Source organism: Sander vitreus, chromosome 13 (assembly GCF_031162955.1).
Source record: "Sander vitreus isolate 19-12246 chromosome 13, sanVit1, whole genome shotgun sequence".
NCBI classification, from domain to species: Eukaryota; Metazoa; Chordata; class Actinopteri; order Perciformes; family Percidae; genus Sander; species Sander vitreus.
This window is the reverse complement of record NC_135867.1, coordinates 7300192-7315593: the sequence shown is the minus strand read 5'-3', so window position 1 is coordinate 7315593 and position 15402 is coordinate 7300192. Positions and strand designations below refer to the sequence as shown.

The following is a 15402-nucleotide window of genomic DNA, read 5'->3' as shown; positions in this document are numbered from 1 at the left end:
GCAAGGCTGCTTTTTTGTCAAACACGGTTCTTCTTTTTCTGTTCTTTTAAGGATCTACTGCTACTGTATAAGTCATGTTACTGCCAATTTCTGCCCATGTGTGGAACTGCATTAAAGTGATGGATACAGCTGTTGTCTGTTATTTGGTAGATAAAGACATTGAGCTAGGTCGAAGCAGCAGTTTTATTTAGCAGCAGAGGCCCAGGTAACAGGTGCCTTCCAGTCTAATAAATATAAGAAATTAGCCTTTTTTTGTATAACTGATTTACACTGGAATCCACAATTGCATATTTTGAGACCAAAACATATAAAAAAAAAAATAAACTCATTATGGAGACAAGGGTAGTTGTCACATATTTAAACTTAGGCCACGTCCACACGGACCAAAACAATCTTTTTTTCCCCCATCTTCCCTCACATCATTCCAAGAATATATGCGTCCAAACGGATCCATTTGTAAATGACTCAACACGCTACTTAATATTCCAGGCCTATAGGTGGTGCTGTTTCTGCTACAGAAATTCACCAAAAACGGAGAAGAAGAGCATGCGCATAAAGCTTGCGCGCTGTATACAAACAGACAGTATATTTTGCCCTAGTAACCCTAATAGGCTCAATATCTTCTCCAGCAGGAACACAAGCATGTAGTACGCCATTGTTGCAAATTTGCGGCTTCGCTGTCCAAACAAAGTCACAAGGGTGCCGTCTTTCGAATTTTTTCACCATGGGACCAGGTTTAAAAAAAAGTGCGTCTTCGGGCAGTGCGTTTACAGGATTCGTTTGGACGATCGGCCAAAACGATGCATGGTGCGTTTACACCAAAAAGCGTTTCCGTGTGGATTGCCCCTTAAGCTCATGCCCTGTAAATTCACAAATCTGTGTAATTCTACTAAGATCAATGTAGGTCTACAACCAGCTACATATTTGCATTTCCATCCTTTGCATTTGCAGCAATCTGGATTGCATATTGACTACATGCTCATGCACATGCTGGTAGAGAACAAGAGCAAACAAAACAGAGACCTGCTCATCAAAACAGTGCTCCAGTCCACAGCACCACTAGTGGTCAAAAACACAGTGTTCCTTTATCTCATCCCTGCTCTACCCCCACCATCACTCAGCAGAACAATCACACAGATGCCCTGAGACACATCTTTACCACACATATGTGCATATGTGATTCAGTGAGTTCCATTTTTTTCCGGAATATACCATTTTTCTGTCTTGATATTTAATTATTATGCATAAACTCACACAGGTGTGGGGAAATTTGTAATTTGAAAGTGTGCTGGAATGTAGTCTGTTTGTTGATTCCATCTATGGCTGGACTCACCCGGCATCGAGGCTCTGGGCGCTGAGGGAGGCCGATCCAGACTCTGTACCGCTCTCCGCATCGCTGTCACTCTGATACTCCACTGGAGATGTCGAACCTGGCTTAATACGAACTGCAGAAAGGACACGATGGGGGAATAAAGACAGAAGGATGGACCGAAAGAGGGAAACAATGGTTTGAATCGAAACCGAGGAAAATTAGACAGATGAAAAGAGATTGAGGAAGGGTGATGGAGTGCGTGAGAAGCCCAGAGAAAGAGATAAATCAGTGAATAATATTAGGAAATGGAAGAAGCAGAAGTAAGAGAATAGAGAAAGAAGAGGAGAGAGGGAAACCGAGAGAAAAAAACAGCAAGGAGTTAATCACTTCATAACAACAGAAATGCTTGGATTCCAGCAATTTAGCAAGACGACGCCTTGTGTGTGTGTGTGTGTGTGTGTGTGTGTGTGTGTGTGTGTGTGTGTGTGTGTGTGTGTGTGTGTGTGTGTGTGTAGCTGTGTGTAGGTGTGGTCTGCAAGGCTGCAGAATTGATGGCTCACAATGGTGGCCCCATGCTGTAATTTTCTGCATGTCTTTCTCACAAATTCTTAACATGATTTAGTGTTCACTTTTGGTTAACAGAAAAAGTCCGACCAGTCTCCCATTATTTCAACAACCTTTTTACAATGTCAAAGCAGCATGAAGACAATGCGAACAGATGTTAATGAAAATATTCTGCAGAATTTATAGACAAATGCTAATTAGCAATTAAGTGAAAGACAAATCTCTCGAGGCTATCAGAAGCCTGGTTGTCCTCGAGTTTTGTTAGAAATACGAACACATTCTGGGTTTGCACCGAGGAAGATTTTAGGTTGTGGTCTTTCTGTTGAATGCTGTCCACTTCAGCTAATATGCAGGAGGGGCATGGCCTGTTGTTTCTGGAAAGTCAGCTCTCTGAGTGCGAGATTACACTATATTAGAAGACCAAATCTCTGCCGTAGTGTTTTTAAGTGCTTTAATTGTTGTACTATAATATTACTTATCTGTCATATATATATATATATATATATATATAGAGAGCAGGAAGTTTCACCTCAGTGATATTATATATATATATATATATATAATATCACTGAGGTGAAACTTCCTGCTCTGGGTGTACAACACATTTTTATTCTACATCATGCTGTGTCGCCATGTACTGTATAATATCGAACATTATATTGTGTTGTTTTTCATTTACATTCCTGACATAGCGTATTGATCTACGTATATGATAATATGATGATTCAGATGAATGAAATGAAATCAGTTGGACCGGACATTAAACGGACTTTACCCTGCCAGCTCCCGTGTACAATGTCTGTGAAATGTCTGATAGAGCCCATGTGTGAATAGAGCAGCTCATTGTCGGGAGAATTAACAGTGAGCGAGTGGGCCTGTTCATGACATTACTATCATGCGGCTGGTGCGAAACTGGAAGAATGCAAACATCCAAGGGTGGAGAAGAAGAACGGTGATTTACACTAAGCAAACGAAAATGTCTAACTGGAGAGATGACGAGATTCAGGAACTTATGTCTGTATGGGCCAACGAAGAAATTGACAGACAAATTAAAGGAACAGCAAGAGACTTGGTTATTTATGACTAAATTCCAAACCAGCTACATGACCGCGGTGTAATCTAATTTTATTTTATTTCAGGTTTATTTATCAGGGACAATGCACACTAATAATACATAGAAGTGAAATGTGCCTGGAGGCTATTTTACATCCGCTGTCCCTGGACTGGTGGTAAGAGGTCACCCTAGCTTTGCACCTGCCGCATCATGTCCTGCCTCCAGCACGCTCTACGCAGCGCCACCCCTCTAAACCAAACGGTGTATTTCCAGTAGGTGAGAACGTGTCTGACATGGACAATATCCTGTTGTGTGCTACATTCCATGTATCCAGTCCATGTATGCAGAATAAAGTTAGCCTATTGGTACATTACCCTTCTCTCTCTCTCTCTCTCTCTCTCTCTCTCTCTCTCTCTCTCTCTGTCTGCCAGTGTCTCTCTCTCCTTAATCACTCCCTCTTTTCTTTTCCCTGAATTCACAATTTGACAACTTCACAGGCTGCTGCTTATCAGAAACAATATTACCAAAGCGGAAAACTGTGATGGTTAATTATTTGGTCTGAAAACATAATGAATGAAAACAAAAGTACGCCCTCCCTTCCCCTCCCGTCTATCTCCAGGAATGTGGCAGCTATACTGTTTAAAGTCCAGCGAGCCTGGAGAGAGCTGGGAGGGGGGGGGTGTGATACAAGGAATTTGGGTGGAGTAACTGTGTGTGTGTGTGTGTGTGTGTGTGTGTGTGTGTGTGTCTGTGTTGGTATGGAGAGGGTCACACACCAAAAGAAGGGTTCTTTGTCTGTGGAGACAATTAAGCCACCCACACCCCTTCACCTTTGCAGCTTTCCTTTTTCATAGGCAAAACAGCCCATCTCCTCTCCTCACGACCCCTGCGCACTCTCCTCCTCACCCCCACCTTCACCTCACCCACCCAGTCTCACTCCCTTCTTCCATATGTGTCTACCTATCCAGCCCAACCTCCTCCTTTTCCTCCCACACAACACATCATGAACAGTAAATGTCAGCCTGCTTCCTGCTTGTTCGCTAGGCAGGTACAGGAAGAAACCGAGAATATTAAAGTTCCCGTCTCCTTTTCCCCCCTCACTTACTATCCTCATCATGCTCTTTGTTTCTGTATCTTTTCAGTGTTGTATAACACTCCTGGGCTATGAAATGCACCAACAAAGCAGAATTGCAATATGGGCTCAAGAAAAGACGGCAACTGAACATTTAGAATCCACTTATATTATTTGATTTAATTAGTATGGGGGACACTTGAATGATCCCTCTGAGGAAACTGAGTGAACAATAACTGTGCTAACTGTTAGCTACTGTATGTGTGAGATCATGTTCTTGTCCCATCGGATTGGTTTCCTCCGGTATAAAGGATATAGTCCGAGGTGGGTAAATACTGACACCACCTTTAAAGAATAACTCTAGTTTATCACAACTTGGGTTTTATTTTCATAGTTTTGCCCATCATTCATTTCATTGCAGTTAACCAAGTCCAAGTTAATCTCTAGCCCATTTCACACATGCACTGCAAGTCTGAACAATACCTGGCAGAGCTGTATGTGAGAACACAAATGGCCGCATAGGTTGGATTGGACCTTGAACGAAATTTACCCTGCCAGCTCCCTAGTACAGTCCAAGTAATGTCCCATTGCAAAGTCACAGCAAGCGAGTGGGCGTGTTGATAGCGTTTCTAGCGGCTTGTGCGAAGCAGCAAGAAATCAAACATCCAAGGGTGAAGAAGAAGAAGATTCGGGAACTACTTTCGGTAAGGTCAGACGCCAAAATCATCAGACAAAAATGAACGGCTTGATTATGTATTACCGAATTACAAGTCAGCTACATGACCGCAGTGTAATCCACCTAATGTCCTGCCTCCTGCAAGCTCTACCCAGGCACCACCGCTCGCCTAAACCAAACGGAGTATCTCCAGTAAGTAAGAACACGTCTAAAATGGACAATCTCCTGTTGTGTGCTACATGTGAGAAAGGGCAACTTCGGACAATGTCTGGACCTGATTCTGCGGACATTGTCCAGACTTTATATGTAAAAAACGGCTCCTGAGATCTGGGAGCACAGCAACATGACTAAAAAGAAGTCAAATGGGGCAGGAAATATAATAAGACAGGTTTTATACAAACCCCTGAGTTAGCCAAACGTATTTGGAAGAGAAAACAAAGTAACCCAAACTGTCCATTGTAAACATCCAGAGTTTACAGACCAACTTACTCACTTTAATTTTTACCCCTAAATAAAGTGCTTTCGTTAGTCTACAAATATAAAGCCAAAGTTGTAAACCGGAATCATCCTTTTAAAGAGCAACACAACAGTAGTTGACAATCTTATTTTTGTTGACCTAAAACATTGACGTGGAAGTCCAGGGTGTGTTAGCACACCGCGGGATCACTGTTAGGTGTGGTTACAGGTGTAACACGGTGAAACCATAGCCTGCTATTGAGTCACTTGTCAGTACCAGGGATTACTGTTACCACTTGCTGACATGTACAGCCACTGAAACGAGCGTGTCTCCAAACACAGCTTTAAAATCCAAATGAAATGGCATAAATATACTCTATTAATGCGATGTAGTTGCTGGGGGGAGAGAAGGAGAAGGGGAGAGCACTATAGACTGCAGTGCAGAATAAGAAAATGCTCTTTTACTGTCTCTATAGTCTCACATTGCCATACCCTCCTCCACAGGGCTGCGGAGGAGGGTCTGGCTAGTCCTGGTTTATTGGCATTTATTTAAACCAATCACAATCGACCTGGGCGCCGCTAAGATCTGGCGGGAATAGCCTCGGGAAGGAACTTGTTTTGGTGGGACATGTGTACGTTCAAAAGTTGTTTTAGTCGTGCAACAGAAAACTCTGATTGGACAGATAGTCTAGCTAGCTGTCTGGATTTACCCTGCAGAGATCTAAGAAAAGGTTAACCATAGTCCTCGTAAATAGACGGGAGTTTAGAATGCCAACACAAACAAAGTGGAAGGTGACGGACATCTGGTTGAAATGAGGGAATTTCCGGCGGCACCTAAACAATCCCGGAAACGAAACGTCGTCGATATAGACTACTGTCTCTATGGATTACTATTACACAGGTGGGCACAAGGATGTGAATAACTGTATAATTGAAAGCAATTCCATACAATAAACCTGTAACATACAGGACCTTTGGTAAGATTTTAGAGACTAGATTCTTGTGCCACTCTACGGTGCATGGTGAACATGATATTTTATCCTCCCACAGACCTAGTGGGGAACATGCTGATGAGGTAAAACAGTGTGAGAGCATCTTCAGGCCAGTGTGCGTGTTGGAGATTCTTCTAGACATTTCTGAGTCACTGTCTCCCTCGTTTACATTCCTGAGTCGAGGCCGAGGCACTCGTTTGGATTAGAAAACCAACTGACCTTACAGACTGCAGTTTGTCAAAGGGGTGACAAACTGCTTTGCCAGCTTGCCTGAGCAAATGTTGAGCTTGCCCTCGTGTTTACTCAGGGATGGATTACACCGCCTTAACCCTCTCCGTTGCTCGTTGCTTAACGCAAATCGCCTGCATTGGAGTGTTTAAGCCGCTCCTGATTGAGTGGCTGACGTGATGGCAGCATGACACCCCTTCTTTCTCACTGGTTCTTCAGTATTGATCACCTTTTCACACACTGGTTTATGTGTCAGAGAAAGGTCAGGACATTTGAGAAGCAGAACTTATCAGAGTGAAAACTCACAAGTTAGAAAATGACAGATTATTAGATAGCCAGTAACATTTTTCTACAACATATGTAAGATTTCCACAAGTTACCTCATTTAGGTGGGAATAGGAATCATCTGGCACATATGGGGATCTTCCAGAATGACAAAGAGAGACAGACGGCAAGTCTAACATATCGCAAACCACAAATACACACCATCTGCCTCGAGAGACACACTGTACTCCTCTGAGAGCGCAAGCTCCCAGTAAATGACAGCGCGAGCAAGAGTGACAGAACCATAGATAGACGAAAGAATGAAATGAAAGAGAGGTGAGGTGTAGTAATCTAAGAACTATCTCAAATTGCCTCCTTTTCCTTGCTGATATTGCTTTGCAAAATGTTAAACGACTCACTGTGCAATGTTCCTTCCCAACATCCTGTTTCAATATGAATACGAGTGACATTAAAGGAAAAAATATTCTCTTCAATTGTGTTTCGTTGGGACTTTAAACACTTTCCTACCCGGTGTCTGATGCTATGGTTTTCAGTGGTCATATTTGCCTAAATGGTAAACTGAGGCAGCAACACAGAAGTACTTAAGGAATCAGCAGTTTTTAATTACTAACACTGGTAGTAATAATGGAGCCACCAATATCCAGCACATCAAGGACACACATAATATGTAACATATAAAGGAAGGCTGAAGGTATGTCCTGGATGCACAACTCGGTTACATTGTTTCTGATGATTGTTTTCCTGAAGAGTTAACCTCTCTAGCTCTGCCTCGCTGAAAGATGTATTTTCTATTAACCATCTTTAAATAGCTGGAACTGCGGGGCACGGAGGAAGATGTGTCATCACTTGACAAGAAAAGATGTTAAGGTAAAGTGGCCAATCGAGGGAGAAAGTTTGAGACAGTGGCCTTTTTCGTCACAGTAAATGACTCTCTGCTTGTGTTATTTATATAGAAAATAATGGAGGAGGCTGTTTTGACAGACCGCATACTGTCGGCATGGTTTGGATTAGGTAATATGAGTAAAATCCTCTGTCACAGTGCGTTAGTATTAAGTAATTCCACTGTTGTCCATTATGGTATCTTACTGGATGTTTTCATTGTACCACTCACCAGATCCTTCTGAGCGCCCATCGCTGCCTATGAGCGGCACTGTAATGGCTGCTGTGGCGACGCCGTCAGTGGACATGGTGGTGTAGACAACAGGCAGTGACTGCACCACCACAGGGATGGTCTGGAGCTGGCCCACTTTGCTGGGCATGGTGACCGAGGGGATTGTATGGATGACGTGGAGGATCTGCTGGCCCCCGGCGCCCTGAGTGGCCAAGATGGAGCCTGGAGAGAGGACCTAGAGGGGCAAGAGGAGCGGGTAATATGATTGGTCTCCTGTGTACACTGTTCAACAGCTTCAATGTAACAGAAGAGGAGGTGGGAAGTTGTAGTTACCATGGAGCCTATCGACTGTACTGAAGTGGAGACGGGTGTAGCTGAGAGGTGGGGTTGGGTCATGGCACCGCTGGGTGCAGGGTTGACTGTGATGCTTGTCGTAGAAGCAGGGAGCGTAGAGGAGCGGGGCTTGTTGAGCGACAGGTCAACGGGTTCAGTCTGGTCCTCAGCGCAGCACGGCTGGGGCGAAGAGGGCTCTGTCTTGCAAACTGGCTCCGTCTTCACCTTCAGGTCTGTTGGCTGTGAGCAGTCGTCACCTACATCTGCCTGCTAGAGTAAGTAGAGGAAAATTAGAGATGTTTAGAAAGCTGATTGTACTTAGGATGGCATTTGAATGTTTGTCATTTTCTTTCCTGTCATGAAAATGGTCATTGAAATACACAAAATATCAGTTTCATCAACCTAAGAAATATATATTTCCCCTAAAGCCCCTAAAAGAGCATTTACATCATTATAATAACCCCTGCTGATCAATCAACTGATTGGTAACTCCTTATTCCAACTTTTTACATACTGACTCCTAAACTTTGCTGAGTCAACTCATAACCTCACTAACTCAATCAGACTTTTTCTTTCTAAATGAAAACATAGGACTAATTTCATTGGTAAACTGATATATTAATTAATTAATTGGACCGATTTAGGCCTATCAATCAGACTGATGTAATCACAGCTAAGTGAAGCATGCCAAAAAATGCTGACACATGTTGCTTTATTGTTTGAAAAGCCAGCAGCCCAAATTTCAACAAAACAGAATCTTTTTTCATTGTTTTTATCTAATTTAGATGGAGACGCACCGACAAAGGAAGCACGGCAGCAAAGGTTTTTGAAAACGTCTGCCTCTGCCTGATACCCAGTCACAATGGACGTAATGCTAACACATATTCATATAAATTATATAGTAGGAGAACGTTATTTCAGATGCCCAGGGTTCCAGAAGTAAAGTCCCATTCATTTTCTACACACACAGCGTTGACCCCTGGATTGACTAGAAACTTGGTTCAACCATCAGTACCATCAGCTTGAGGAAATATCTGGTTCTTTAGATAGAAAGTCAAAGGTACAAGCCTGTGTGTATGAAAAAAAAAACTCAAAAAGCTAAGTTAACTACAACTCCCATTTTGGTGCATTTTGGTATAAAACGTTCAGAGAGCATCCAGTTCTGCGTCATGTGCTGCTAACGGCCAGGGAAAGGATATCATTAAAAGAAAACTTTGAGAATGTCCAGTAAGGAAAAAATACTTTTGAGACCAGCTCAACAACACGCTGTATATCTTTGAACTGAAGATCTCTGAACTCATTTCTCAATCTGTTAACGCTGACTAGGTTTGCTTGCAGAGTTTGCTTTGAGGAACTGCTCTATCCTCGATCAATACGTTCATTTAACTTGCATCAGGCTTTCTCATATCACGCCCTAGTTTTCTCGGCCTCCTGGGAGGAAGGGAGCACCCCACTCGCCTCTACAGCCACCCAGGGCTCAGCTGCCATTTAGTTCGAGAGCGCAGGAAACAATGGCTGCTGTGTGGGACTCTGGGGGGAGGTGGAGGGGAAAGTGAGAGTTACAGAGAGAGAGACGGGCTGGACGGGTATAGAGAGAGACTGGTACTGATTAAGAGAGAGAGTAAAAAAAGGGGACAAGTGAAAGAGAGACAGGAGAAATGGAGTGAGTGAGGGAGCAGCGTCGAGCCTCCAGTCCAGGAGTTGGCCTCCGTCCAGTTCAGCTGAGCACAGCTCGGCTCTGGGTGAGGAGGAGAGGGTGGGGACTCCGCTACGCCCTTTATCGGGTCACACAGTTCGGCTGGAGGCAGAGCTGTGTGACGGTGGACCAAGGCGCAAATACTTATTAGGTTGGTAAACACCATCCTGCAGTCAACTATCTCAACTAACGTCAACTAACATAACACATTACATATGCAAATAACCACCATTAAAGGAGCATAACAGAGGTTTTGCTGCTTCTTTTTTTGTGCATAACAGGTCGCTACAGGTCACATGCATTATGTTTATTGGCATTCCAGACAACCATTTGGTGTCTTTTCAAATTTTCTAGGAGTGAAGGAAAAAAAGAGACTTGCGCATCTATGTCGGTTAACAACTGGCCCATCTTTTTTGTCAAGGTTTCATTATTCTGACATATAATGCACGCACAAGGAGGAACCACATACGAAACTCTCCTTGATCGTCTGAATTATGCTTCTAATGTCTGTTTTAACTCATCTTTGACAACACCTAACAAAATACAAACAGAGATACAACCTGCATCAAACTTGGCTGAGGCTGAGGCTAAGAAAGAATTTCAGGAGCTCGATAACCGGCAAATCGGAAAGAAAAGGAAAGGAAAGTTAGCGAGAGGAGATGAGGGAGGACAGAAAAAAGGAAGATTAGCAAGCCAAAGGAAGCGGGGCCGTAACGTGATTATAGAGACAGTCACACACACAAAAAGAAAATGAAGTGTGAAAGAAGTGAGGGAATGGATGAGGCAGAGAAAAGAGAAGGAGACGAGAGAGAGAGTGGGTGGGAAAGGCCTAGCGTTGCCATGGAAACTGGGAGCTATCAGCTGACTCCATGTTTTCCACTCGTTCCCCACCCACCACCAACTCCCTTCCCTTTCCCTCCCAGTCGGTTCATCTTTCCATCACTTCACCCCCACCTCCTTCTTCTCCTCTCTATATTTTTTTTTTCTCTCTCTCTCTCTCTCTCGCACTCTCACGACCACACCCCTTTCACCTTTCTCTCCCACACCCCCGCCTCCCCTTCCATCATCTCTCCAGTCGTTGCAGCAACCACACCCTATGTTCTTCCCACCTCAGCCTCTCATCCCTCGTTGGCTTCATTTCCACCCACTCCCTCTCGTATTTCTCCATTCTCTTCTGGGTTTTTTTTTTCCCCTCTCCTCTCCTCGTTTCGTCTTTTCACGGTTGCTCATATTAAACCCACAACTCTTTGCAAAATCCCCAAAAGAAGAGGCTGAGAGGAGAAAAAATGAAAAACCTCACTGGAGCTCTGTGATCTGAGAGAAAGAATATGGAAGAAAAAAATGATGGAAAGAGAGACACTTTCTGATATAAGTATATATGAGCGATACGCTTGAAAAAGCAGGATGTATAGCTCATAGTGGAGGTCTTGACGGTGCATACTATAGTAAGATGATTATACTGTAATGTTACACTTTCATGTTATTTTAATAGTAGGATTGACCAAAGCATACTTTCTCACAAGACAATGCCCTTTCTCTATAAAAAAAGACCCACCAATCCTCACCAATCTCAACACAAAGACCCTCTGTCTCTGTGTTGTCTCCGTTTCCACACAAAGGCAAGAAACTGAACTTCACTTGAAAGTATATCCTTACCTTTCACTTGCCCTAGTAAAGTAAAATTTGCATTTTTTTGTGGTTCAGACAAAAGGACCATAAAATAACTGTCTCTGAAACAATCACAACAATCTGCCAGGGTACCCTAAAACAATAAACTCAATGTGTCTGAATGCAACATGAAGAAAAAAAACCTCCCTGAGCTAGACGTGTTGCAGTGGAGCTCCGTTCTCCCGCCTGCACTTCTCAGTTCAACTGCTCCACCATAAAATGGGTCACCCAGTCTTTGCCTTGCAATTAATTCATGTGATCTCTAACGTGAATGGAAGCGGGTAGCAGCTGTGACTGCAGTGGTGAGAAAGCCAGGCAGAGAAAAAGATGGATATGTAATATGTCTAGAGGACTTTTATGGTGTTGTACTCACACTCAGTCTCATATAGATTCCGCAGCGCTGTGGAGATAGGTCCGGCATTGCGAGTCTACGAATAGATTAATGAGTGATTTATGGAAGCAAAGCAGCTCTGTTATCAGTAACCTTATGTGGCCCCCAGAGGGCTATTTACATTGTACAGTGTGTATTATTATGGCACAATATCCAGAGCATGTGAGTGCCAGTGGAGCTGGAGCATTCATAATGTCATAAGAGAGAAGAGTAGTTTTTATTTTATCCGTCCTGTTTTCTCCAAATTTAGTCGTATCAGAATAACAGCAGACACAAACTGACACGAGTCACTGCGTCACCGAGTGTTTGGGTTCTTTGTTGTGTGCCTGTGCCAGTTTAACACAGGGTTAACAGGTAACGCTAAATATGGCAGCATTGAAGTACCAATCAACACACCTTTGTCAAACAGGTTACACGTGGGGTCAACAGCAACAGCTTCTGTACCAAAATTGCCATTAAGAAATTACATTTTAAAGATAATTTCCCATGTAGCATTACAGTCTGTTTCCTAAGAGACTGCCCTCTTTTCCATCCCAGGAACGTTTCCACAAACAGTTGATACAATAGATTACTCATTACTTTATCTGTACCACAACAACCAAATTTAGTTTCAGTTTATGTGCTGTAGTCCCTCCTCCTGAGGTTGGACTTTCTAATGGCCCAGGAACTATTAGGTGGAGTCTGCAGTGCTGAACTTCAATTACTGCTCGAACTTAAGCTTTGATCACTGCTACATACACAGCATCATTCAGAACGCAAAGAAGCACTGTATCAAGTATCAAGTATCAAGATTACAAAAATCACTCAGCAGATTCTCTCTACTACTCGTAGCCTTTCCTTTGCGTGTCTCCTTCCCATTCATTCAAACATCACACAGTCAAAATTAGAATTCCCCTTTTAATCCATCCATCAGTCAAATACTCCTAATCTTCACCGTTTTTCAGATACCATGGGAATGCAAACAGGTACATGCAAAACAACTTTTAGTTCCTAATTATTTGGTGGAAAAGAGCAAAAGGTTACTGCCCAGATGGCGCCAGTAACAGCCTTGTAACACTGCCCTTGCTGCACCTACACTGGCCTTTGGTGGAGAATACCATCTTTAAAAAGAAACACTGCATTACACTGAAGCATAATAGGCTTTCAGTCCGTGTCACTGTTGTTGTTTTTTCTACAGACAGGAATCAATAGGTCCACAGGTGACACAAACAATACTGTGACTGAATCGGTTATATGGGGAAAGGTGGATGGGAAAAGTGAGGGATACAGTGGGAGGTAAAGAGAAGAAAAGGATCAGGAGATTTTAGAGAGATGAAGAGAGGCACCTTGTGTATTATTTGCTAGGAGTGTTAAATGTGTCAATGTCATCTGTGATCAACACTACTTGTGTGTCCATGCGTGTCTGTGCCTGATCTTGTGTGTGCGTGTGTGCGTGTGTGTGTGTGTGTGTGTGTGCGTGCGTGCGTGCGTATATGTGTGTGTATGCATGCGTGTGTGCCTGAGGAGCAGGAGTGTGAAGGCAGATATGGACGATATAATAAAGACAGAGAGCAAAAACAACAGCTGGGGGAGATATTAACCAAGAAGCATGCAGCCCCACCCCACACACACAGCTCCACCCCTTACAGCCTGACCCACCCAAGGCAACCCCAACTGCCCCCATCCTGCAGTCTTTTTTTCTCTATCTCTCTCTCTGATTAACCCACCTGTTAGCAGGCTGATCTCAGCACAGCTCGCTGACTCTCATAGGCAGTGAGTTGCCAGTGTTGATTTCCTGGGTGCTTAGTAACTTTGCAACCTTAAAACAAACTCTACTTGAGTTTTAATTACAGCTGCGTAGCTCATTGCACATTAGTAATACATTAGTACACTGCAACTTCAGTTTCCCCCAAGCATGTCAGCATTGTGGTTAAGAGTTTATGTACCTTGTTTTATGCTACCAGAATAAGTAGACATTTATTAAACTGTTGTTTTTAATAAAGAATCAATTAGGCGTGCCATTAGTATTATGTGACCTTGTCTAGGTGCTTTATACCGTAATATTGCAACAAAATTACAAAAGAACGCCAAATATCCTTCCTGTTGACACTGTTAAGACCCCTGATCTATAGTCTGACCTGGTTGTAAGACAAACACATTGTCAGTTACAAAGGCCTAAGAAGAAAGACCAGGACGTAGACCCTTTCTAGTTAGAGCTGGAGCTAAGTAAGAAAAGAAAAAAAAGTCACTTGTCCCTCTTACATTTTCTGATTTTAGCTGTGAAATGACCACTTCGCTTTAGGACAAACGAAAAAGTCTGTCAACAACCTGGGCTTTATATTTATAGTTTTGGCCATCATTAATGACGACTTTGAACACGTTTTAGTAAAAAAGATTTACTGGGAGACAACTCTGGAACTCTCAAATATGGATATTATTATTGTTCACCTTTGTTTTCACTTCCAAATAAGTAGTTTAGTAACTTGGCTAAACCTGTATGTGTTGCAACGCCCCATAAATTCATACACTTGCCAAAGTCTGTGTAGCAGCGTCTCCACTCATTGTGTCGCTTCAATTAAGATATTTAATAAAATGTCACCATAACTGACATGATGTAAGAATATAACCTCAATACAGTGCACAGGTCGATCAAGTTGACAAAGCTCATTCGTGTTCTCAGTTGACGCCCCAGAATCCCTCATCAACAATGTAGCAATTCCTAAAGAACATCTCTTCAAAGTCTCCAGTAATTGAAGCGTACACTCCTTTCAGGTCACCAACAAAGTGCTACAAACAGTTTCCTTTCCTCCCTTTTCAGATTTAATGTCACACACTAAAGGCAGGCTCTCAGTGCTCTGTGAATAAAACATTATCACTGACAAGAACCATATTCAACGTCCAAAAAACAAGCTTTTCAGCGAGGAAAGCCTTGGCTTGATAACCAAGCAATTCACTGGTGTTCAAATAAAGATTAGAAGGCAAAAATCTAATTACAACTGTTTCTGAAAGGAAACTCCCTCCTGATGGATAGTGTTGAGGGTTAAAAACAAAACCCACCATTGGGAAGAGGCCGCTGACACATCCATTATTTCAAAATCATCACTTTTATAACACCTTGGCTCAGTCATCCTGGCAGTGAAACTTTCAACACCAGTAATGTTTGTTACAGACAACGTCGGCACCCGTGGCACCTCAGCCTAACTCAGGAAACAGTCTGTTTGTATTGGAACCAGGTGAATTGATCTCACCACACTGGCAGATTTTTCACTTGGTTTATTAACATCCTAATGTTAGAGCTGAATAGGCTAAATGAGTTGTTAACAGGAAGCTGTTCACAAAAACAAACAATGTGCCAATCTTGCATACATTTAACAATTGTTTTCATACAATCATACTATTTGGGATTCATGTGGATAAATATGAGTGGACATAAGTGTGAGCAACTATTCTCAATGTGACTATACCCTTTCACTTCTGTGACTGGTAGCCTATATTCCTTTTTTTATTTCAATTCCAACCTCGGTAATGAAGTAATATTTTATATAGCCTGAATGAAACAACACGGTGAGAATGCACAGGGCAAAG

General features: G+C 42.7%; 1 protein-coding gene across 2 annotated transcripts in view; it reads right to left on the bottom strand.

Moving 5' to 3' along the window:
* klf8 (Kruppel like factor 8) overlaps window positions 1–15402 on the bottom strand; it is a 66668-nt gene that overhangs the window by 5944 nt on the left and 45322 nt on the right. The window contains exons 3-5 of one of the 2 annotated variants that reach the window (XM_078266725.1): window positions 8084–8350; window positions 7751–7985; window positions 1334–1445 (exon numbers count right to left, since the gene is read on the bottom strand). In XM_078266725.1, the coding sequence (XP_078122851.1) occupies window positions 1334–1445; window positions 7751–7985; window positions 8084–8350 (614 nt within the window). Of the gene's footprint in view, window positions 1–1333; window positions 1446–7750; window positions 7986–8083; window positions 8354–15402 lie in introns of both variants that reach the window. The other variant, XM_078266724.1, reaches the window with a different exon arrangement.